Source organism: Mauremys reevesii, linkage group 6 (genome assembly GCF_016161935.1).
Source record: "Mauremys reevesii isolate NIE-2019 linkage group 6, ASM1616193v1, whole genome shotgun sequence".
NCBI classification, from domain to species: domain Eukaryota; kingdom Metazoa; phylum Chordata; order Testudines; family Geoemydidae; genus Mauremys; species Mauremys reevesii.
In genome coordinates this window covers 61906478-61930364 of record NC_052628.1, presented here as the reverse complement: position 1 = coordinate 61930364, position 23887 = coordinate 61906478, and the positions used below count along the sequence as shown (strand labels likewise).

Here is a 23887-nt window from a genome sequence, read left to right as displayed (position 1 = left end):
GATAATTTTCTATATAAATATCTTAAAAGTTTGAATAGTGACAAAGACATCTCTAATTCTTATCTTTCAATCTGTAAAATATGTGAAGGAAAAAGAAGGTGGATGCTAATAGGCTGATTAAAGGTAGACCATTCCTGATGCAGCATGGAATTAGATATACTAATCAGATTCTGTGCTTAAGGGACAGAAATAGAAATCAAAAGAAGTGGAGCAGGCCAACACACTGAACAATTCTGCCTCTCCTCTTATCTTTATTTTTAATGTAACTAATTGTATTGACCCAGACTTTCCAGAAAAGATGGACAGTTGATAAAATATACCCAGGTGAGTTGTTTATTGTTTTTCCTATTTTATTTTAGCCACCAGTGGTGTCTTTTTCCTTCAGTAATTGGAACGATACATGTCTATAGTTATACTATTCTTGCTGACCTGGACTGAGTACAGAAAGGGATAAGTGCAAAGGGAAAAAATGTTTTAACTTGTTAGCCTGTTTAGCTCCAACAAGATCCCAGCATGTCCTTTATCTTAGAAAACTCGTGAAGCTTCTGTGTTAACACATGGGGAATGTGAACAGCTAAGAAAAATGGCTCATATGACAGTAAATGCGTCTATAAACATCTTTTGTGTTTTAAAATAACTGGCCTAAATGTCCACAATGGATTGTGTAGCTATATAATTATTGTAACTCATATTCATATTTTCCTTCCAACCAACTTTATAAAATATGGAAATTCTATAGTAATTCTACATAATAAGAAAAAAAGTTCAATTTAAGGAATCAATTACATTTGAGTGAGTAATTTAATATTGTGAATTAAATGTGAATGAAGGTTTGCTAAATAGCATCAGATATTTTGAGTAGATTTTGTTTCCTGGTGTTAAATCTGATATTTTATATATGAGACTTAATTCTAATATACAAATACTTTGCATAGCAGACGGCATAACAAGCTAAAGGCCATCTGCCCAGTTATTTATATTGCCCTCATCTGTAATACTACCTGAGCACTTTTCTGAAGGAAGTATATCTGTATAGGAGTGACGGATGGTGGCTGTGAGGACTGATTCAGGTAGAGTGGAGAGGTGCAATGCTTAACCAGCAGTGCCTGTTGCACTGCAGAGTTGGTTACTAGTTTACCAACTCAGCAATATATGAAGGTAAGTTAACTAAAACTGGTTATATATTTTCTTGTCAACTCTTTTCTCTGCCTATTTAACCTCTTTAGAGGAAGTGTTTCCCCACTCCTGTATAAGAAGACAAGCACTATCATTAATCCTAATAAAAAAAATTTAATCAAGAAACAGGTGTTTTCTCAACATATCTAGACTGAACTAAAAGTCAATTCAGGCAGGCCTCTTAAATATTAAACACCACTGCATTCTATCATGATCATCACCCTCACTCACCTTTGAATCCTGTCCCATACAGACACTCCAGAGAGTGACCCCAGAAGTTTACATCAGTGCGGCTCCATGGGCAGAAGGTGCTGTATAATGTACCTGAGCTGCTCTGGCTTAGGGAATGAGAGCCTTGAGGATATTGCAGGAGCTGTGGTGCCACAAGCTACCAGGATGGAGTTTTAACTGTTGTATTTTATCTAAAATTGTTTGGTCTTTTTTTTGTCTTTTTTTTTTAACTTAGAATCATAATGTTATTTTGCTGTGTTCAATAGTCACAATAATCTCTGGTAAATGACAACCTGACTCTCATACAAAGAAAATTGTAACTGACAGTGTGCAAGCATTGCACAGTCTTTTTCTGTGGGACTTGTGAATTGTAAGTGTAATCAGGAAAAGATTTAAGATTAACAATATGCATGTTATGGTTGGAAGGAAAATAAAATGGACACTTGCTAAGTGCCTGGTTACAGTAGACACCAATGGTTTGGAAGTCAAATAGACAGTAGCTTTTAGTGAGTAACCAACTGAACCAAATAAACCAGACAATCCTTTACCCATAATATTAGTAACTACACTCGGGAGGTCACAATGTGTTTTGGGTCTGTGGCCCATTTTGCAGAACAGCCTCACTGTCACTGAAGCATTTGAGGTGTTCAAAGCCAGAGCTGGCTGACGCTATGGGTGCCCCATTTGTGACTGGCTGAGCAGGCCACTGTTACAGCAATCATGCTCTCCCTTATTAAAGTTGATGAAGATTTAGCCTACAGCTACTAATAATTTCACATCCTTCTGTCCTGCCAAAGGATCGCCTGACCTGGCAGCTCTCTGGGATCATGCTTTATTATCAAGGATTATCTGCCAAGCAAAAATGAATATAAAAGTTACTATAAAACACCTGTGCAGTACCACAAATACCCTAGGAGCTTTGACAAACTCATTTTCATCAAAAGGAACTAATCCTGCTCCCACTTAAGCCATTAGGAGTCTTTCCATTGACTTCATTGGGAGCAGGATAGTGCCAAGAGTTCTGAGACAAAAATGGCAAAAGACGGAAAAAAGAAATGCAGCGAAAAATTTATTAAGCTGACAGAACTTTTACAAAAAAAATTGATTCAATATAATGGAGGATGTGTAAGGCAAGGAACTTAACATAACCTTTTTTTTTTTTAATTAAGCTAAGTGCAGAAGCCCTTTAAGTCAGTTACAAGGCATATATACAGTAATGGTACTATGAACATCTGTCATTCTTCTGAACTAATATTGGTCACTGGAAAATGTTAGAAGCCCCATCCCAGAACCTTCAATGTACAGAACTCCCATTAAAGTCAACAGGAGCTCTGTTTATGGAATGTTTGAAGGCTGGCGGGGAGGTATTTTTATTGATTTCATTCTTTTATACCATGAAGGGAGATGTATGTTTTCAAATTTATGCAAAGGCTAAGTCTTGTGATGCAGGGCTAAAATGGGTCTCCACACCTTGCCATGGGCAAGACATGGTGCCCTTGATATGTATGATTTCTTAATCTTTTTTTTCCCCACAAAGTTTCAAAATAATTTAAGAAAAAGTCAGCTTGGCTTAGTAGTAAAGGGGACTCGGAGCATATATTTAGCTTTCACAACAGAAAATGTCAGAAGTGGCTTGGTCAGAGATGATGAACAATTGAAAGCTGAAGCTAGGTCTTTTTCCTTTCTTAAAAAGAAAGGGAAAAAAAGTCTTCCCTTTCCTATCACTGCCCCCCCAGTGACAGCCCAAGTATAATTTTATATATAATGTTGCCTATATTTAAACTACTTCTAATTCTCAGTTAAAATAAAGGCCTCTTTGTAACATTGAAATAACTTCTACTTTCAGCTCTTAATACTATGAAGGGATTTGGCTCTGTGTGAAGGACTACATGAAAGCTACCATCAGTTTGGCACAACCAGCTTCCAAGCTGCCAATCTAAATCTGTTTCACACTATCAGTCTGATGTTAGGTTATTCCATTTTCATTTTGTTACAGTATTAGCCACGCTAAGTTCGAGTAATTTGTTTGGGGGACCTCTGGACAAACCCTATGTGCTACATAAGTGATGTTATTAATTCTGTAGGTAGTACTCTTTCCTGCAATTCAGTATGGTGTTGAGAGGCACTGTGCAGTGGGAGGTACCTTGTTTTGGGTGAGATGGAAAACCAAGACCCAAATATCTTTGGCTATTAAAAATCCCATGGGATATTTCATATGGATAGAAGTGTTAATCATGATGTGTTGGCCTGACCTCAGTCTGAGAATAATTCCCATTCCTACACTTTCATTTGGATATGCTATTCTTGTTTATTGCCTGTTCTGAACCAGCACGTAGTGTTGTTGGATGCTTCAAATTGTTGAAGAGTTCTAAGTGGAGGCTGTATTTCTGTGAGCAAATTATTTTCATGTTTTGTGAAATGTTTCAGGGTCTTGTTGAACAAAGGTCTCACCCATTTGCTTTGCCTCCCATTTCTTTTGTGGTGATTTTATAGTACCAGTGAGTGTTCTAGGCACTCCACTGAAGATATTTTAAAGAAAGCCAGGTCTCTTCTCTTCTCTTCTCTTCGGCGAGCATACAATATAAGTGGGAATAAAGTGTAGAGCAGTAGAGGCAAGAGATAAGAAAAAAAAATTACTTAAGTAAGGCCTACATGTCTTGGCAGCACATGTGTTTTGTCTTGGGTGTGTGAGTTTGTGCATTTAACATAAAAAAAAATTCTTTTTGCAGGCCATCCTGCAGAAATGGGTATTTAGGAGTGATTTAAATGAGCTGACAGTGATGGTTTGGTGAACAGCTAGATGTTGGAAGAGCATTCCTAGAATAAAAGGCAGTGTGGAAGGAGGCGAGAAAATATGAAAGGTATCAAGGATATGAATCTCTCTGCCTACATAACTTGATGGACTGATTTGCCCCTAATTAGAGTTATCTGTAAGGTTATCAATGTTAGTAGTAGAGTACAATCAATGTACATGGCACTTTACAAGATGAAGGACAAGATCTGCTCTCTAAATCTGAATACAGACAAGATGCAACAGAACAAAAATGGGTGTAGAGATCAACTGATTTTGGGTGGGGAGAGCAACATAGGAAGTATTCAGGAACAATGTGGGTTTTAAGAATGACTTTGAAGGAGGAAGGAGAGAGAGAGAGGATACTTGGGAAACAAGCAGTGACCGACTGTTCCAAACGTAGTTGACAACATGTTACAAGGAGCAAAGACAAGTTAGAAAAGAAGATGAACACAACAGTAAGGAGAGAGAGGATATTGAGGAGCTTAGGGAGTGAGAGAGGAAATATAAGGCAATGAGAAAGAGAAGTAGATAGGGATACATTTATGTAGGTCCTTGAATGTGAAGACAAGGATGTTGAATTTGAAGACAGGAAATTATTTAAGGCCTGGTAAGAGATTCATATGGTAGAGGAAAGAAGGATGAGAGGCAGGTGATTTTAGCAATGACATTTTGGGTAGCTAGGAGAGCTGACTAGTGTCAGCATTATATGTTTCTGGAATGTGAAACATTTTAGCTAAAGGATTGAATAGGACTGTTCAATGTAACATTGCCGTGTGTATTATGGCTACAGCTAGGCCATCTAAAACATAACTATAATTAATTACAAAAAAGAATGTACACTACTTTGAAGCTAATTTTTATCCTGAAAGAATGTTAAACATTTTACAAAGGTATTTTTCTTCACTGCTATAAAAAAATTAATACTGATTCATTGTTTCTTCTCTGGTTACATATTATTACACTATGCTTTGTTCCTCCATATTTTTCTTTAATTTCCTCTATCTTTTTTCCTTTTAAGCCAATGACCATTATTGTAATGTCACCTCACTACATGTTTTTAATATTTACTGCTATTTTGAAGAAGTTCATGTTTTTAAAACATAATAAAATAGATTTAACTGTGTTCCACAGCCTAAAATTTAAATTCCTACTACCAGTTAAACAAGAAAAAAAAATTCTTACAGCAATTCATACCTAACAAAGAACAGCGGGATCTCAAAAATATATGTTGTTAAGACTGTTTCTTTTGTCTAAGAGAGTTAATACCAAGGCTTGTAAGAAGTAATTAAATACATTGCCCCTTATGAACAGGAACTAGAATGGTATTCACAACAAAGATATGGACCGAAGCTTTAATTAGCTTTATGGTTGTGGATAATCTTTCACTCATGTCTGTTAGTTAAGGAGATATAAATACTAGTCACTTATTCTGAGCCAGCCAGAGTGCTGCTGCTTATATCAGGAATAACCTTAGTACGTAGAGCTCTTTGCCAGTACATCTCAGGCTCAATCCTGCAAACTGCTGAGCACCCTTAACTCCCATTTGAGCTGATGAAAGTTGTCAATGCTCAGTGTCTCATAGGAAGTTCACAGCAATGTACAGAATTGAGTCCTAGTTAAGGGTCTTATCTTGCAATCCTTATCCCTTCAAGTAATCTTTACTGCAATCAATGGGACTGCTCATGTGACTAAGGATTAAAGGTGATAAGACTGCTAATTCTCATCAAAATTTACAAATCTAAGATGTGGAACCAACAAAAAACAAGTAGGTACACTGGTACAGTGAAAGGAAAAAATAACGTGAGAAGAAGCACAGTGAAAAATCTGTGAAGGAAAAGACACCCAGCAGTCACCTTTGCCTATTCTCTTACCTGAAGCAATGAAGCGGGGGGTGGGGGGGAGAAGCATAAATAATATCAGAAGAAGTAGTAGAAATAGCAACATTACTGTGGATCATGTATGTGCTTTTTAGGATTTACTTGCCAATTGTTTTCTGACCCCCGGGGATCGAACAGAGACACAGAGTCCACAACTTTAATAAATAACAATGCACAGATGTAAATTGATAAACAAGCATAGCCTTTATCACAAAGGGGTAGCTGTAGCCAATTACCCTGACTAAATCACACAATAATCCAGCTTTCCTTGTCAGGGAAAGAAGCCACCAAGCCAATTTTAACCATCTGGGCCACCCAGAACAGGGCCCTAGCCTTAAACCACAAGCCAAAATCTCTAGCTTCATCAAGAAGGAATTAGAGTTGCCATTAGGCCAAACCATGGCAATCTCTACTGGTTGATACCACTATTGCATGATGAAGCTTGAAAAATAACTGAGAATAGAGTGCCTGTTTAGTGCACTATCCACTTGGCCACACTTCCTCCCTAGTAGTGATATTTGTTGAATTAAGCTTATACACCCAGAGCATAATACACCCAGGCAGTGACACTTCCTGTAGGGAAAGATTTAGAAAATTCTTCCCCCCAAAAAAAACAAAAATCCCCAAAAACCCTGAAAGGACCTTGCAAATGAAACTTCTACTTTGTAATGGAGCTGCACCCCGATGAATTGTGAGCAGCACTCTCTTTTGTTTGACACACCAAACTAGCCTTAACTTGAAATCTAATCTTACATTTAGCAAGTTTTACATCAGGAGAGGAGGTGATTCTATATGTGTGCGCACAGCTCGTATTCAGCATTTTGTTTTGTTTTGTTTTGTTTGAACTACAGAGCATCATATCCTTGTCTGATAAAATGTTCATTTAAAAAAAAAGAGCACTCTTTAAATAGCACATCAAACAAATGATATGGCTGAAATGCCCCATCAGAAAGCAATATATTCACTGCACAACTGCTTTCTCAAACTCAGCTTGCATCATAAAATATTGTATTCCAGCGCTAATGTCAATACTTGCCCTAACAATCTCAAGTTTTTAACCAATATGTTTTCTAAGCCTTCATACAAACCTCATCACTAAACAGTGGCCACCAGGCAGTGTAAGCACCAACAACTACATTGGCAATTTACAAGGCCATACTCAAATTACATAGGATTTTAATTGTTGATAAATGCATTTATTGTTTATTTATAGGGCACTCTTGATGTGCACAGCACTTTACAAAACACAGACAAAGTATGCTTTGAAGGCTGCAGGAGACGTTTCTATGGGAAGATGGGTACTGCTTCTCACAAGGGTTTTTAATTTGTTGGTGGCTCAGTTGTGTGCTGTCTTATGTGACTAGACAAGGTGGGTGAGGTAATATCTTTTATTAGACCAACTTCTGTTAGGGCTTGGCTACACTCGAAACTCCAAAGCGCTGCCGCGGGAGCACTGCCACGGCAGCGCTTTGAAGTGTGAGTGTGGTTGCGGCACCAGCGCTGGGAGAGAGCTCTCTCTCCCAGCGCTGCATGTACTCCACCTCCCCGAGGGGATTAGCTTACATCGCTGGGAGCCACACTCCCAGCGCTGGGGCACTGTTTACACTGGCGCTTTACAGAGCTGTAACTTGCTGCACTCGGGGGGTGTTTTTTCACACCCCTGAGCGAGAAAGTTGCAGTGCTGTAAAGCGCCAGTGTAGCCAAGGCCTTAGTAAGAAAGAGAGAGAAGCTGTGGAACTACACAGAACTCTTCTTCAGATCTGGGAAAGGTAGGGCTTCATAGCACAATGCAAGGTGTAGTTAGCACATATTTTAAAGGGTCATTCAAGGTAGAGTGGCTTGTTAACACCTCTGCAGTTATAGAACTAAAAGGGGGTTACAGATTGTTTTAATAAGCCATAAATCCAGTGTGTCTGTTCAGTTCATGATTTTTTAGTGTCTAGCAGAGCTCACAGGCTCGTCTTTTGAAAGTGTTGTGCAAGGGTCCTTTGAAGATGAGGATTAATAGGTCAGATATGGAATGATCGCTTTGTGAAAAGTGTTCACCCACAGGTGATAGGGTGTTTTTGTCTTTTATCATTTTCCTGTGTGAGTCCAAAAAGGGTTATAACTACACTGCATACGCACTCGGTGATGTAAGTTGTTCTCTTGTTCCCTTGCGTGGACATTGTGGGTAGCAGCCTTGGTGGGAGAGCAATACAAAAGGGCAAGGAGTGGATGGAGCTTTGGCTCAGCCCTCCCACCTCCACTGCACCCCCAGCACAGATGAGGAAGTAAGCTGCACCAGGTATGAGGCTGGTGAGAGTTATTTCCACCATACATCCTAAAACAAGGGAGGAACCAGGTATCAGATTGTGACTTTGCCTCTGAAAATCCGACTAGGCCCTATCTGCATCCTTAGCATCTAATAGGGTGACCAGACAGCAAGTGTGAAAAATAGGGATGGGCGGGGGGGTAATAGGAGCCTATATAAGAAAAAAACCCTAAAATTGGGACATCTTGTCACCCTAGCCCTGAATGACCAAGTGAAACAACTAGATGCTCAAGCTCCTATTTTCAATTCAGAATTCCAGTCAGTGGGCTTATGGACTCAGGAAGAGAAGCCAAGTTAGAGAACAGAAAGCAACCTTGCAGTTGAATAGGGAATAATTTTAATAATTCAATGGTTTTTATTTTTGTTTTTTCCCACCCAGGAAAGTAAAAATCTGGATGTCCTCCGGTCTCAGAAATGAGCAGAAAGAGAAGAAAAAGCTGCAAGGGCAGAAAAAGCTCAGATGCCAGAGAATGTAAGTTCATGAAATGGTTAGTTTGAATGTATATCACAAGCGTCCCAGCTGGTCATTTTCCAGACATTTTCTAGAAATACTTGAGTTATGGCAACATAATTAAAACAAGATTAAAAACAGATATCAGTGCATCTTAGTTCCCTAAAGCTATTTCCTGCTTGGGCTATTAGTTTTCTGCTTATGCCAAGACATCCATATTAAATAATTATAAACAGAGGTGATTGCTTCCTGAGACTGGATTTCTTGTTGTGTTGCTAACTTGTCTCTTTCTGGGAATGCGCAGGCATAGGTGGTGGTGTTTAAATGTCCCAAATTTATTTCAGACTTATTGTGTGTAGAAATTATAGTATGGACAAAAATGAGAACAATATATTTCTGAAATTAATAAAGTGTAATAGCTGAACTAATCCTGGTTAATCTATTGTCCTTGCTATTTAAAATCTATTTGAAAAGGGCTCAAACAAAACAGATTTTCATGTAATTTACACATGAAATCTTGCACAGTACAACTCCCATTGGGAAACAGTATTGTCTAATAGTTAGAACATTATAATGCCTGGGTACTTTGCTACTGACTTGCTGTGTGACCTTGGCTAAATTAATTAATCCCCTTGTTTGCTCATCTGTAAAAGGATTATAATAAGTACAACTCCCATGTAATGTACCCAAAATTGCAACCATGCAATAGGATATTGATTGTTACAGTGTGTGCTGAGGAGAGGAACAAATATCCCAGGGGGAGAGAGAAAGAAAAGCAGATCTTTCTAAATGAACATGTTATAGCATAGTACATTTGTCCTGTGTAAAATCTCATGTGTGAGCATTTTAAAGACAAAATTGTATGGTTCTTACTAATTTCATGTGGGTAGGCTGATTCTTAGTGTGAGATATACTGTTTACTTGGCTTTATATTATAAAACAATTAACACTTAAATAAAATGTGTAGTCAATCAATACTAAAAAGAAGAAAAATAGGTCAGTTCTTATGATATATACAGTATTTCTGAAGTATAGTCCGTCAGTGACATAAGCACTGAATATGAAAAACACTGTAAGGCCTTATAATACATTTCAAGATGCTGCTTACATAGACCACTGCAAAAGCCTTTCTTCCTTTTTTCCAATTTAGATGAACATTTGCCAGCGATTTGTAAATGCCAGCAAAATGTAACAGGCCTTAAAAATAAAGCAGATGAGGACCCAGTGGACATGGAGAGGTCCGAAGAAAACAGGAAAGATCACTCTTGTACACCAATGACTGGGCAACAGAATAACTCAGGTGCATGTGAAGATAAAGACCAAGAAAATACAGATGACAGTGAAAAAGAAGGAGGGAAGGAAAAAGATTGCTCTCCACCAGCATTCTTTCATCAGCAGGAAGAGGTCCTAGCAGTGGTAACCTTCAGTGAATCAGAAGCCTTATCAACAGGAAAAATTACACTGAAGCACAACCCAAGCTCTGCAGAACCCTTTGATTTGGCAAGTGAAGTAATTACCGCAGAATTAAAATGTGGTGGTTTTCATATGAATGTAGAAATTAAGACGGGCTTATTTGATTCTGGAACAAGCCTTGTAATTGAGAAAAGGAAATGTCCAAAGAACAGAAAGTGCTATCGTGACAAGAAATATCAGAAAAGCCACTACTCTAAGTGCCATAAGTGTCAGGATCCATCAACTGACCATTCTATAGATGACAATGAGAATTACAAGGCATCTTCTAAACACAAAATACAAATTGCCAGCAACAAGAATACCTCACTGAAAGTAAGCATTGTAGGAAAGGAAATTAAAATGAAATACAACAATGGAAAGCAAGATCCAATAATTCATATGGAACCAGGGGAACACACACAGACACGTGGCAAAACTTGCAACAGGAAATATGGAAACACTTATTCCAATGATACAGACTATTCTGTAACAGAGGTATCCTGCAGCACTGATTATGAGTCAGATTTTAGCCTTCATGAAAAGGAAGAGTCATTTACAAACTATACATGTCCAGACTGGTATCTACTTCTTCCTCCACCTGAAGAGTTTGCTGACAGCAAAGAAATATGTTTAGATACCACTACAGAAGTTGCATCCTTACTCCCAATTAGTGATAGAAAAGAACTTGACACCTTGCCTGCAGTCTTACCAGCTTGGGAGGAAGGAAATCATATCTGTAAACAGAAGGAACCTGGGACTGAAGATCTTGCCAGTGAAAAGGAAGATTTCTGTAAAGACAAGATAATTTTCTCAGAATTTACTTATAATGGGGGTTGTCATTTAGATACTAATGGTTCAAGTGAAAAAAGCTTTGGTAAGGAACCTATTGATGAGACCAGTGAAGCAGGGCAAAAAAGAAACAATAGTCTCATTGACATAAGGAATACTATGTTAGCGTCACACCAGGAGCCAAAAGCAGTTAGAAGAAAGTCTTTTCCAGATGCCACCACTGATGTATTGTCACCAGTTCACCACAGAAGGGATTCTGGCTTTTATTCATTGCCATCTTTATCCTTAAAAGTACTGCCCAAGCAGGCCAAAGCAGTAGATGTTTACAGCAAGAATACTCAGACTCATACCAGCTGTACAGAACTTTGTAAGTGTTCCAGCTTCACATCATTCAGCAGTCTGAGAGCTCTCAAATCTTATCAATATGCCTTCACCTCCTACAATCATGACATGACCATTTACCATTCTGAGCCGGAAGGAAGTATAGATGATGCTTTCTTCTTGACTCACTATGAAGACTATATAGGGGACTGTAAAGAAATGGAAGAGACATTAGTGGAAACATTTCATTCCAGCATCAATTCAAGTGTAGAACAGAAACTGGAGCATAGATACTCAGAGCCTCTGCAGAACCTTGCTCTATGTGATGAACACACTGAGTTTACAGAAAGTGGTTTTGATGAGGAGACACTAGAGAGTGATCATCACTTTGCTGTACAAGGCCATGTTGAAGTACAGAATAAAGCCCTGATATTTCAAGTCCCTTCTTCCAGAAACCCTTCAAATGACCATGTTAGTGACAAAAGTATGGCCAATACAGTAGCCATAGACTGTGTCCAAAGTCAACATTCAGCTTTACAGCCAAGAAAGTATGTTCATCCAGCTACTACAGAGCCTGGGGTAACAATAAAGAAACGGAAAGGATCAGTGATGACTGTAATAACTGGAGAGCGAGAACGAAGGCTTATCATTCAAGGCGACAGTAAGGGGATAGCTGATTCTTATGGCTCTGGGATAAAAAATGAGCCTAAGCTACCCTGCAGCATACGAGAAAAATCATTTATGTCCCCTTTGTTGGATGCTGAGGAGTCAGATATAGATAATGAATTACAGAGCTTTTCTGAGATCCGGGACATATCCGGGAATATTCCTGATGAAACCAATTTCCATGATGATTCCACACATATTACTTCAATGTCCAGCTCCTCAATACATCCTGAAGATAAGCAAGTTTTCACTGAGGGTACATTTACCAAAGAAACAAAAGAGAACCTTTGCAGTGAACAAGAGATAACAAGCCAATTATCTGATCATTTAAGAACAGAGCCTGTAGCATGTCAGATAGAGCAGTTAGTTAAATCCAACTCTGAAGAAACGGAGAAAAAATGTGAGACAAAGGATTGTTGCCAGAACACAGACACACCAATGTCACCAAGAAAGCAGATTAGTCAAAAAGGTAAGCATTCCAGAATTCTCTGCATTATTAATACTTTTGCATATGCTGCATATGCTAAGCCCTTCGTGTTTTAGTGACTGATAGCTTGGAAAAAACAGAGGTGAATTATTAATATACAAGGGTCATCCTGCTTCTTAATTTCGTTCCGTCATCTCCCTGGTGATATGTTTAGTTATTTGATTGTACTCTGTTCACCACTCCCTTCTCTGTAGAATCAGGCAGGCCAGTAGTTTATTAACAAAAGAACACTTTAAAACAGCTTTGCTACACAGAGTTTGACATATTCTAACAAAACAGTGTACCAATGTGATCCTCCAAGTAAGTAAAGCAAATACCAGAGCAGGGTTAATATAGGTGCCATGAGACATGTCCTCAGAGCTCTGTACTGTATTTAGAAACCATGTAAGTATGTTTAAAGATGCATGTGGTCTAGTGACCTCAGCAAAAGACTGAAAGCCGGGCACATCCTGGTTCTAATCTTGGCTGAACCTTCAGCACATTAGATGACCTTAATCAAATCATTTGACTTCCCTTCTGCCTCTCTCTACCTATCTGAGAAAATGGGGTACAGAGAAATATTTTTTTAAACAAGATGCTGCATCTGTTCTGAAATTTCCTATTTATCTTCCTTTCTACCATCCATACATCCCATAAGAATACCTAGGTAACAATTAAACAATTAAAAAAACAAAACAAAAATTGTATCATAGCAATGTAAAAGAATGAGTTTTCTAGTCCCTTTCCTTAACAGTTTTGAGTTGTTACCAACTATATATAGATCATCCTTAGGAAATTCAGCTGACATTTATTTTTGTTTAATTTTATAACTCCCAATGTGGTTACCATGGTCCCTCCTTAATTCTATTTTAAATTTTTCTAGATATATATAACTTTACACACTTAAAATTAGATTTTCAAAATGCTCAGCATTGGCCTAACTCTGTGCCCATTGAAGTTAATGGTAAAACTTTCACTGATGTTAATGGGACCAGAGGAAGGCCACTGAGAGTTTTACTGGCGTTAGGCCAGTGCAATGCACTGTTGAAAATAGTGCCCTATATAAAATTAACATTCCATTACAGACCAAAACAAGAGAGGGGAGCCAAGCGATTGTTTGGTGACAAGGGTAAATCAGGGAGCTGATAGTAGTGAAGTATTATATGAGAAGAGGAAACTGACTGGATCCCTTAACCATTCATTTCCAGACATTATTAATGTTTAGGGAGGTATTTTTAAGGTTTAGATTTTTGTAAAGAAAATGTAATATATTTGTAGGGGGGACTCCAGTAGGGTGACCAGATGTCCTGATTTTATAGGGGCAGTCCCAATATTCAGGGCTTTTTCTTATATAGGGATCTATTACACACACACGGTCCTGATTTTTCACTCTTGCTATCTGATCACCCTAGATTCCAGTGAAATATACATTCAACCATAGTTCTTTTTAACACAGATTTTTGATAGTGAATTACACTACATCTGTATTGTGTAAACATATCAGGAGTCTCAGTTGCCATGGGGAAGAGGGCAGTTGCCCGTCCCTTGACTTTTCATAGGTTTATGTGTTTCAGCATGTCTTCCACCACCCTCCTACCCAGTCTCCCAACATTGCAGGATACAATGTAATGTTCTATATGCTGACACAACTTTGCCCTCCCCTGAATTTGTTTGAAATAATACCCCAAAAACACATAGACAAAATTGCCTCAGGGCCACACATTCGGTCGTTAGAAGTCCTTTTGAATGGCCTGAAAAGCATGACCTTTTCTTTCTTCTTTGAATCCAAAATAATTCTTAAGATCCTGATTCTACCACATACATTTTCGAGGAATAGTATCCTAATCTGCAAGTGCTTCCATTGATTTTACTGTGGAGTAAGATACTATATAGCATAAATAAGGGTCACAGAATCAGGCTCTTAGTCATTTTAGGATATGGCAACATCCTGCTCCATCCGGCAACTGGCCAAGTGCAGCCATTTCATTGAACAGTCTGCAGATAGAGAGGCAGTGTGTGGCTTGCCATACCCACAACAGAATGGTACTTGAAAGGGACGCACATGGCAGTTTCAATGAAAAAAAAAGAGAGAGAAAAGAGGGAGGAGAAAAAAAAGTCCAGGCCATATAAAATTCCAGTAATATGTTTCCTCTAGTTTTATTTACTTGTCCTGGTAGCAGCAGGATTTTATTTATAGATCACCATTGAAACAAAGCAGCAGTTCCCATGTTTCCTGGCAAAACTTTGAATAAGTGAATTACTATATTTGTCCTTAAACCCATGGTGGCCTGCCAAAGTTAAAAAAAAAGAAGAAGAAAGAAACAACCCACCACCACCATAATCTAGTGTTGTTGTACCTCCATGACATAGAAAAGATACCACCATCCAATGTTGTAATACGCACTAATGAAGAGTAGCATGTGCACCAATGGCTAGGTACAACAAAGTCTGGTTATGGGGAAATATCCTTGTTTTTGTTTGTTTAATATTAATATTTCATCATTCGGCATCCATACTGTACATGAAAACCAAGGTGTATCAATTTTTATAACATAAATATTAAAGCTGCTTGTGAATGTTCCATCAAAAAATATCAATGGAAATTATGGTTTCTGCAAAATCAAAATTTCTGTAGGAAAATGACATTTTGTGCCTCCCAACCTTCCCCTCCAAAAAAAAAATTCTGTTGGAAAAATTGAAAGAAAATATTTAGTTTCAGATCAGATTATTCAAATCAAAACATTTTGTTTTGTCAAACCAAATCAACACATTTCATTTTGAGTCAATTCAACATTAATCTGTGTCTGCCTGCCTCAACTGCCATGGTAACTCATGCCCCTATTCTCCTTCTGGGGTGGGGATCTCAGGTTGGAGATCATATGATGAAATGTAGTCTTTCCTCTGAATGAGCTGCAACAATGCATCATGGGATATCAGTGATTTCAATTCATCATGGAACATATAGTCTGGCCAGGGAGACCAACCCAGAGAAGAGAATGGGGGTGTGAAGCACATGAAGTACAGCTGACGTGATGTACCACAATGGCTCCGGCAGACGTAGTTTAATATTGAATCAATCCGACACTAAACATTTTGATTTGGTTCAACAAACCAAACCAGTTCAGTTCAGGAATGTCAAATCATCCCATTTCAATTTAAAATGTTGAAATGAAATGATGGCTCTAATAAATATATTGAGCGTCAGCGTTCCAGATAACATGTTATCTTTAAAGTATGCCACACAGAAAAAAGCTTCCTTAATTTGAATAGTTGTTTTCAAAATGTTATTGAAACTAAATTATCATTTTAAGGATATAAAATGTATGGGGGGAAAGTTTTTTCAAACATTAATTTATATCAAAAATATTCCCATCATTTGCCACTAAACAAGCTATCCTAGAAGAATTTAGTTTCCTGCCACTCAGCGGAAGAATGTCTGTCTGGAATAGAGGCACAGTGGCATAAACCTTGATCATTCAGGGATGTAGAAGCATGTAAAGAGGCTGTTGGGACAATGGTGCTTGGAAGAGGCAGTCATTCAGCTCATCCCCAGTGGAGTTACAGCTAGATTAAGTCTCCCTAGTGCTACCCTCTCCTGGTAATCCTACCTGCCCTCTCTGCTCAGACATCTTTGTCCTCCCAGGTGTAAATGGATGCAGCTAGCACCCCTTGCACTTATGGAAATGAATCTACCCAGGGTCTTTATTTCTAGATTTGTTTTTAATGTCTGAAATAGCAATAAAGTAGTACTACTACATTTATAATTTGCTTAGAAATAAATTAATATGGAAGTATTCTAATTTGAGTTTTGTATCATCTTCTTAACTGCTTTTTCTCCTAATTATATTTCTAAGGCCAAATTTTTAAATAAGGGCACCTGAGACATGCTTTACACATACACAGAAATGCACAGATTCCTTTGCACATGCAATTAACATGTTTGTGTTTGCAAATTGAGGGATTATCCAGGCAGATGGCTATGTAGGTGCTTAACTAGCCATCTGCATGCACAATCTGCTTTATGTATACAAGCATAGCAATTACACACACACATTGTTTTCATATAAGTCTTGGATATCTTTTTTTAAATGTGGCCCATGACTATTTAAAATGCTATTTGCTATTTTGATTTTATGTCTCTCATATATTTGCAAATAGACTATTGTTATATACATTATTTCATCATTTATAATGAGGAAAAGCTCAATTTTTAAAAGGTATAATTGACAGAACATTTTGTAAAAGAACTGTTATATCTCACATATCTAGCTCTCAGATAAAATCTGATCTTAATTTAGATTTGAAGTCAGAAGTGAATAAGACCATAGAGCTACCCGGTGAACCAGTGTTAAAAGATACAAGAGCCAGTGATAGCTCCCAGGAAGAAACAATAGACCGATGGGCCCGGCAACGGAAGCAATTCAAAGACAGTAAAAAGTGCAGTTCAACAGGAGGAAGCTCCATAAACAGCACTATCACTGAGATATCAAGTAAGTACATAATGGTCTTGCAATTGTACCTCTTCTCTTCTGTGACTTACACTGCCATCAGAACTATCAGCCAAGGAGTTTTCATCTTCAGATTGCATAGCCCATGTACCCCATGAGAGGTTCTATTGTTCACTGCTGAAGAATACACTGCTGAGTGTATTGATACTGTCCTCTAAATTGAATTTTTCATTCATTTTGGATGTCTGTCTAATCCTTAATTGGGTACACACTGTAAACCAGAAATAACTTCCTGATCCTGAGGCTTTTCTCTAGTTCTATTTTCACCAGGATTATGACTGAGGTTACAAACATAAATCATATTAATAGATACAAGAAGTATGGCTTCCCAAACTTCTTTTGATTATATCTGATTCAACTGAGCTATGTTTCCTTCTTCCCCCTCATATGAGGTAGGCGCCTCTGTCATTGCTCTGAATGACAGAGGAACAAAAAACCTGTTTAAGGGCCAGATTTTCCCACTCTTTCTCACATTGAGTTGAACTGTAAGTAGTCTTATTAAAAAGTCAGTGGGGCTTGCTCCACAAGGGGCATGGTGGCAGAGTCTGGTCCTAAATGTATAATGTAGAATTCTTGCTCTTGTCCTCTTCCCATCACTATAATCCTTATATTCATTCATCAAGCCCTTTTTCCTAAGACCTGCTACCTGGATTGCCCTTCACTGTCCCTCTGCTCTTGGAACAGCTATTCCTGTAACTGGCGGGTATACCAACCCTACACTGGGGAACAAGGAGCAGTTCTGGTCACAAGAGACTCTGCCCAGCCATGCCTGCTGGGCATGCTTTCAATGAAGGTAGAGCTTAAAAGGGCACAGTACAACCCAGTTAGGGCAGTCAGTCCAAGGGAGCAGGCCTGCATTGGTAGCTCCTGCAGGAATCTAGTGGGAGACCCACACCTCCAGAAGCAGACCTCAACTCAGAACCACAAGCATGGCAAAAGAGACAGCAGAGTATCTCCTCATGAGAAGGGAACCTCCTGACCCCCTCCTGGGAGGACAAGTTGTAGGCTGTAACCCAGAGATTAGTCTTGGTGATACCCTGGTCTAGGTTGCACACCTGAACTGCATGCCCCAGGGCCCTGGGATGAAACCTGGAGGAACAGGAAAGCTTGGGTTCTCCTACCGACAACCCGTGGACTTGAACCCACAAAGTGGTATGACTAGCCAGTGCTCTAACCATTAGGAGACATGGTCTAGGAAGACAGTCTCCCATCACACTGTCTCATTAAGAAATTTGTCACCTTTTCACATGTTTCAGAGTACATCAAACTCATTGGCTCTTTGTCTCAGAATTTTCTTTGGGCAGAATTTTCAAGTTGAGCTGTTTAATGAATTTATGCTTCATGCAGATGGATTCCCCAGCTAGGAAACAACATATGTTGTACTTCTCACGCAACACTGGTTTTGCCTCTGTTTGTCATATTAGCTAATTTAAACAAACTGTCTTAACAGGTAAATGAACTTTTTATCCTTTTAAAGAACTGAAATTTTTATCCACATGCAGAACACACTGCTCCACTTTCAGCAGAAATACTTGTCATTGGGGTTGTTTTGGTTGCTGGCTTACTAAAATGAATTTACTGAAAGTACTCATAAAAGATTGATAGCCCTTGGACTGATGTCTTCAGTTTATTCACCGAATAAACTCTGCCACTGCTTATGTTGTATCTACAGATTTTGTACTGAAGGGATAATTGCTGGAAGTGAAAAGTCAGTGAGTCTTAGAATCTACTAAGAACTGGACTGAGATGACTAACTCATTTTACATAGACCATCAAAAGCTGTCATATAGTAGCAACTGCAAGCTGTTACCAACCTAGGCTAGATCCAAACTAGCTCTGAAGATACGTGAAGGTATCTATTACAAATCTCCTGAGTAAAAGAACCACAACAATCTATAAGCAGACATAGCAGGGCAAAATTTGCCTGCAGAACTTTCATTGGTTTCAGTGGGAATTGATCATGTGTATATTGTAATGTTCAATAGATCAAATACACTCCAATTTCAAGAGGAACAAACATCCAAAACTGCAACTTACTGGAACCGGGGTTGCAGGAGCCTTGCACTACTGATGCTTCCTCCAGGCTAATTTTTTGCCATCAAGTGTCCTGACCCTGTTTCTCCCTGCCTGTTGCCTGTGGAACCCATGAGTGACTCTGACCCACTTAATTATGAATATTCCGTATTTTTAGACTAACTGTTGTCGGCTAGAGTCTATTAATCCCAAACTCTATTTGGTTCAGGAATAGATTTGGTGGGAGAAATGTGTCATTAAGCCATCATTGCCCTTCACTGTATTCTTAGCCCATTCTCTGGTATATGCACTCAGAACAATTCTAACTTGTACTTGTCTGTGATGTACCCCACTGGCCGTTTCAGTAATTAAGAGCCAAAGTGCAGCATGCTCTTGGATCAGCCCCCTCCTTCCTTAACCCACTCTTGGTATGCTGTGATGGAGAGTGGTGTAGAGCCATTCCTGCAATTCTGCACCACCTGTGGAATTTCTCCTAGGGCTGGTCCCCTCAGGTATATAGCCCATTTACTACCATCAGGGTAATGTGAGCGGGACAGGAATGGAACACAGAATATGGCCTTCTTCTTCACTATGTCTTCACTTGTGTTTGGGAAGCTTTTAGTGCACTTTGAATGCTACTACAATCTTAATAATTAAATATGAACTATTGCCAAAAATCTACATAACACATAAAATATCCAGTCCAGCAGGTAGGGCAGTTGTTTAGTGTGTGGCCTAAGTTATCCTTCATTTTTAGACTCAGGAAATGCTATCAACCTAAGATGTGCTTTAAAATGACAACTTTACAGTCCAGAGTTACATCTGGTGCTCTTCAAACTGTTAGTCTTGCTCAACTCAAATTTTCTGCATAACAAAATGGTAGATATGATGCTTTTACATCTGTAAACACAGTTAATCAATCTGTCAGAGCTAAAGAAAATGCTGAGTAACATACATCTGGTAAATAACTTGCTGAACATAAACTGAGGAAGAAAAATCTAATTTTTGTATTTTCAATTCTGAAATGACAGGTGCATGTGACTCTGTCCCCAAATACATGCTAAAAAAGGCAAACCCTGCTCTTATCTCTTAAATATGCCTGAATTAGTTCAGCTGTTTTCTGCTGGATGGACTATGACTCGTTGTCATTTTACGTGGGACTATTCCATAATAACATCTTTAAATATACAGCCCAACATTGTATACAGTCAGTGAGACTGTTCTAGAATGCAAATCATTTTGTGGCACTTTGTTATCTTACTGAAGAAATATGAAACAATTCTCCACACAGAAGCATTGGATATTAGCACATCAGTGGTATTGGTGTAGATATGGGATATTGCCACTTGTTAAAAGGGTTCAGTGGACAAACTGCCTGGTATTTGAAAGAGTAAGGGTTGAGTGTTCTGCACATGACCCTCCTATGTGAAAACCTCCCAATGAAGTCCATAGAAAATTGAATATTTGGGGGATAGTCAGTTTGTACAACATTTCTACTACCTCATCTGATGGCTGTGCGAGTGTCTCTGAGAAATGAATTAGTTGTCTCATTACCTAGTAGATAGATGTCCACTTTACAAAAATCACTATCACAGTTTGCACTAATTGGCAACTTTTTGGCAGGTTCAGTAGAGAAGCCAAAGATAGAATTAGCATGCAGATTATCCTTCCATCCTGTGGGAATACCCTCCAGGTCACAGCTAGAATTTTCACAGATTTATAGACTATAAGGCTAGAAGAGACCATTGTGATTGTTTAGTCTTACCTCCTGTATACAGGGGCGGCTCTAGAAATTGGGCTGCCCCAAGCAGCGCGGAGCGCTGCGCCGCCCTTCCCCGGTCCCGCGGCGGGTCCCCTCTTCCCGCGGCTCCGGTTGAGCTCCTGCCGGCATGCCTGCGGCAGGTCCACCGGAGCCGCGGGAAGACGGGACCCGCCGCAGTCATGCCTGCGGCAGGTCCGCTCGTCCCGGGCTCCGGTGGACCTGCCGCAGGCATGCCGGCGGGAGCTCCACCGGAGCCAAATGCCGCCCCCCCGGGAAACGGCCGCCCCAAGCGCCTGCTTGGCGCGCTGGTGTCTAGAGCCGCCCCTGCCTGTATAACACAGGCCACCAGACTTCCCTGAATTAATTCCTGCTTCAAGTCCAGTAGTTGCAGTAAACTAGAGCATGGCTTTTAGAAAAACATCCAATATTGATTTTAAAATGTCCTGTGATGCATAATCCATCTCAATCCTTGATAAATTGTTCCAATGCTTAATCAACATCACTGTTAAAAATTGCACCTTATTTCTAGGGTTAATTTCTCTAGCCTCAACTTCCAGACATTGAAGAGTCCTCTATTATCAAATTTCTGATCCCCCTGTAAGTACTTCTAGGCTTTGATCAAGTCACCCTTCAACCTTTATTTTGTTGAACTAAACAGATTGAGCTCCTTAGTTCCTTCACGATAAGATATGTTTTCAAATTCTTTAATCATTCTTGTGGCTGTTCTCTGAACCTTCTACAATTTTTCAACATCCTTTTTGAAGTGTGGACATAAATACTGGACATAGTATTCTCAAGCCAGATACACACAGGTAATCTAACTTCCCTACTCAAGATTCCCCCATTTTGATGTATCAGTTTGGTAAAGATTGCTCTCTGCTGCCCATGTTCTCCCTGTTTTGTGACTAAAACTACAGTTTTCAGAGCTGTCCCATTCTGGCATCTTTCACAAGTACTGAATTCATTTTTTAATCCAGACCCCTAACACACACATCTCATATCTATTCTGTAAAGCAGAGAGGCACAACTCACCCCACCTTGCTCTAGACTAGCTCTTTGCAGAATGACTGCTGAAGCCCTGGCTCATACGCTTCCTTACAGAGTCCCATAGCCTGCAAGCAGGACCAGGAAACCTCCTGAGAATTTAAAGTGATAGTTTATGATTTTAACATTGTTTTCGATACACCACAATCAATAGTTCATATTCTACCATGTTAAAGAAGTTAAGCACAGTCCTGTATATTCAGCTATGCCATATACATAAATAATATCTTGCTAGTTCATAAGACTTCAACACAGATTTTATGTTGCAGCTTATGTAACAATATGCTGATTAGTGCTGTCTTTGTAACTGAATGACCAGTGAATCACTCATCCACATAATCAGATCTGTTCCTAAGAAACTCCCTATTTTAACACATTATCCAATGGAACATAAATAACGATCACTATGCTTTAAAGGCTCAGAATCTCAGGATTTTCACAGAGATAATGTACTGATTACACATGGGCAATCAGTGGTCAAGAGGAGAACACAAAGGTAAGTTGGTGTGTGCTTGTGGGTCAATGTGTATTGTTATTTTTGGCATTCCACAATCAAAGTAATGTTGTTGTGTATTACTTAAGAGAAGGCAACAAAAATCTGACACAAGAAGACAGTCACATAAAAAATACTGTGTACTGTAATACGCCACTTACAATATGTATTTATAAATCTGCTGTGTTTTTTAATAAGAAGGATCAGCAGAAGTCATCACAGAAATGTATTGACTTGGAGTGGGATATACTATGTGTGAGAGTCATTAATTATATTTTTATGAAACCTGCACGAGTACAAATGTAACACTGAGTCCAATTCAAAACTTATTCAAATTTGGACTAACATGTAACAGTCAGTAAATATACAAGTATCAGAGGGGTAGCCGTGTTAGTCTGGATCTGTAAAAGCAACAAAGTAAATATACAGAGTATAAACCTATATGTATAGGACTTTTCAAGTAAATATAATGATTTATCTGTGTAAAAGAGCCAAAATTATAATAGCAAGACAAGGTGAGTGATATCTTTTAAAAATATCTTTCACTGGTCCAACTTCTGATGGTGAGAGAGACAAGCTTTTGCCCTTAGACAGACCTCTTCTTCAGGTCTCGGAAATGAGTACACCCTGAGTACATTTCCCAGACCTGAACAAAAGGTCTGTGTAAATTCAAAAGCTTGTCTTTCCCACTGACAGAAGTTGGTTCAATAAAATATATTACATCACCCACCTTGTCTCTAATATCCTGGGACCAACATGGCTACAACAGCACTAAAAATATAACAGGCAGTCAAACGTTTCAATCATTGTTTGAGTGATGACACTTATTTTAGCTCCTGATTTTTCCTTCCCACACACTCCTGCTGTTTTGCAGTTTCCAAGCACCTCCAGTACTGAATCATAATACCAAATTTCCAGAAACTGTACTCAGTTTCCTAACCAATAAGACTGCAGAGAAAGATGTGCACATAATAGGCCAAATTCAGACCTGTTCTGTAAGCCAGCACAATTGAAATGAATCATAGAACTGGAAGGGACCTTGAGAGATCATCTAGTCCAGTCCCCTGCACTCAAGGCAGGACTAAGTATAATGTAGACCATCTCTGACAGGTGTTTGGAGATTTTTAAGAGTAGGTTAGACAATGATGGAGATTCCACATCCTCCCTAGGCAATTTATTACAGTGCTTACCACTCTGACAGTTAGGAAGTTTTTCATAATGTCCAACCTAAACCTCCCTTGCTGCAATTTAAGCCCATTGCTTCTTGTCCTATCCTCAGAGGTTAAGAAGAACAAATTTTTCCCCTCCTCCTTGTAACAAGCTTTTATGTACTTGAAAACTGTTCTCATGTCCCGTCTCAGTCTTCTCTTTTCCAGACTAAACAAACCCAATTTTTTAATTCTTCCCTCATATGTCATGTTCTCTAGACCTTTAATCATTTTTTTTTTGCTCTTCTCTGGACTTTCTCCAGTTTATCCACATCTTTCCTGAAATGTGGTGCCCAGAACTGGACACAATACTCCAGTTGAG

At 39.0% G+C, this 23887-nt stretch overlaps 1 protein-coding gene across 1 annotated transcript in view; it reads left to right on the top strand.

The window, feature by feature from the left end:
* Nucleotides 1-269: 269 nt before the first annotated feature.
* The window catches only part of LOC120407428, a 61321-nt gene continuing 37703 nt past the window's right edge, over nucleotides 270-23887 (top strand). Inside the window, exons 1-4 of the mRNA XM_039543066.1 lie at nucleotides 270-324; nucleotides 8772-8864; nucleotides 9994-12540; nucleotides 16836-17027. Coding sequence (XP_039399000.1) covers nucleotides 8807-8864; nucleotides 9994-12540; nucleotides 16836-17027 — 2797 coding nt within the window. The 5' untranslated portion in view covers nucleotides 270-324; nucleotides 8772-8806. The remainder of the gene's footprint in view (nucleotides 325-8771; nucleotides 8865-9993; nucleotides 12541-16835; nucleotides 17028-23887) is intronic.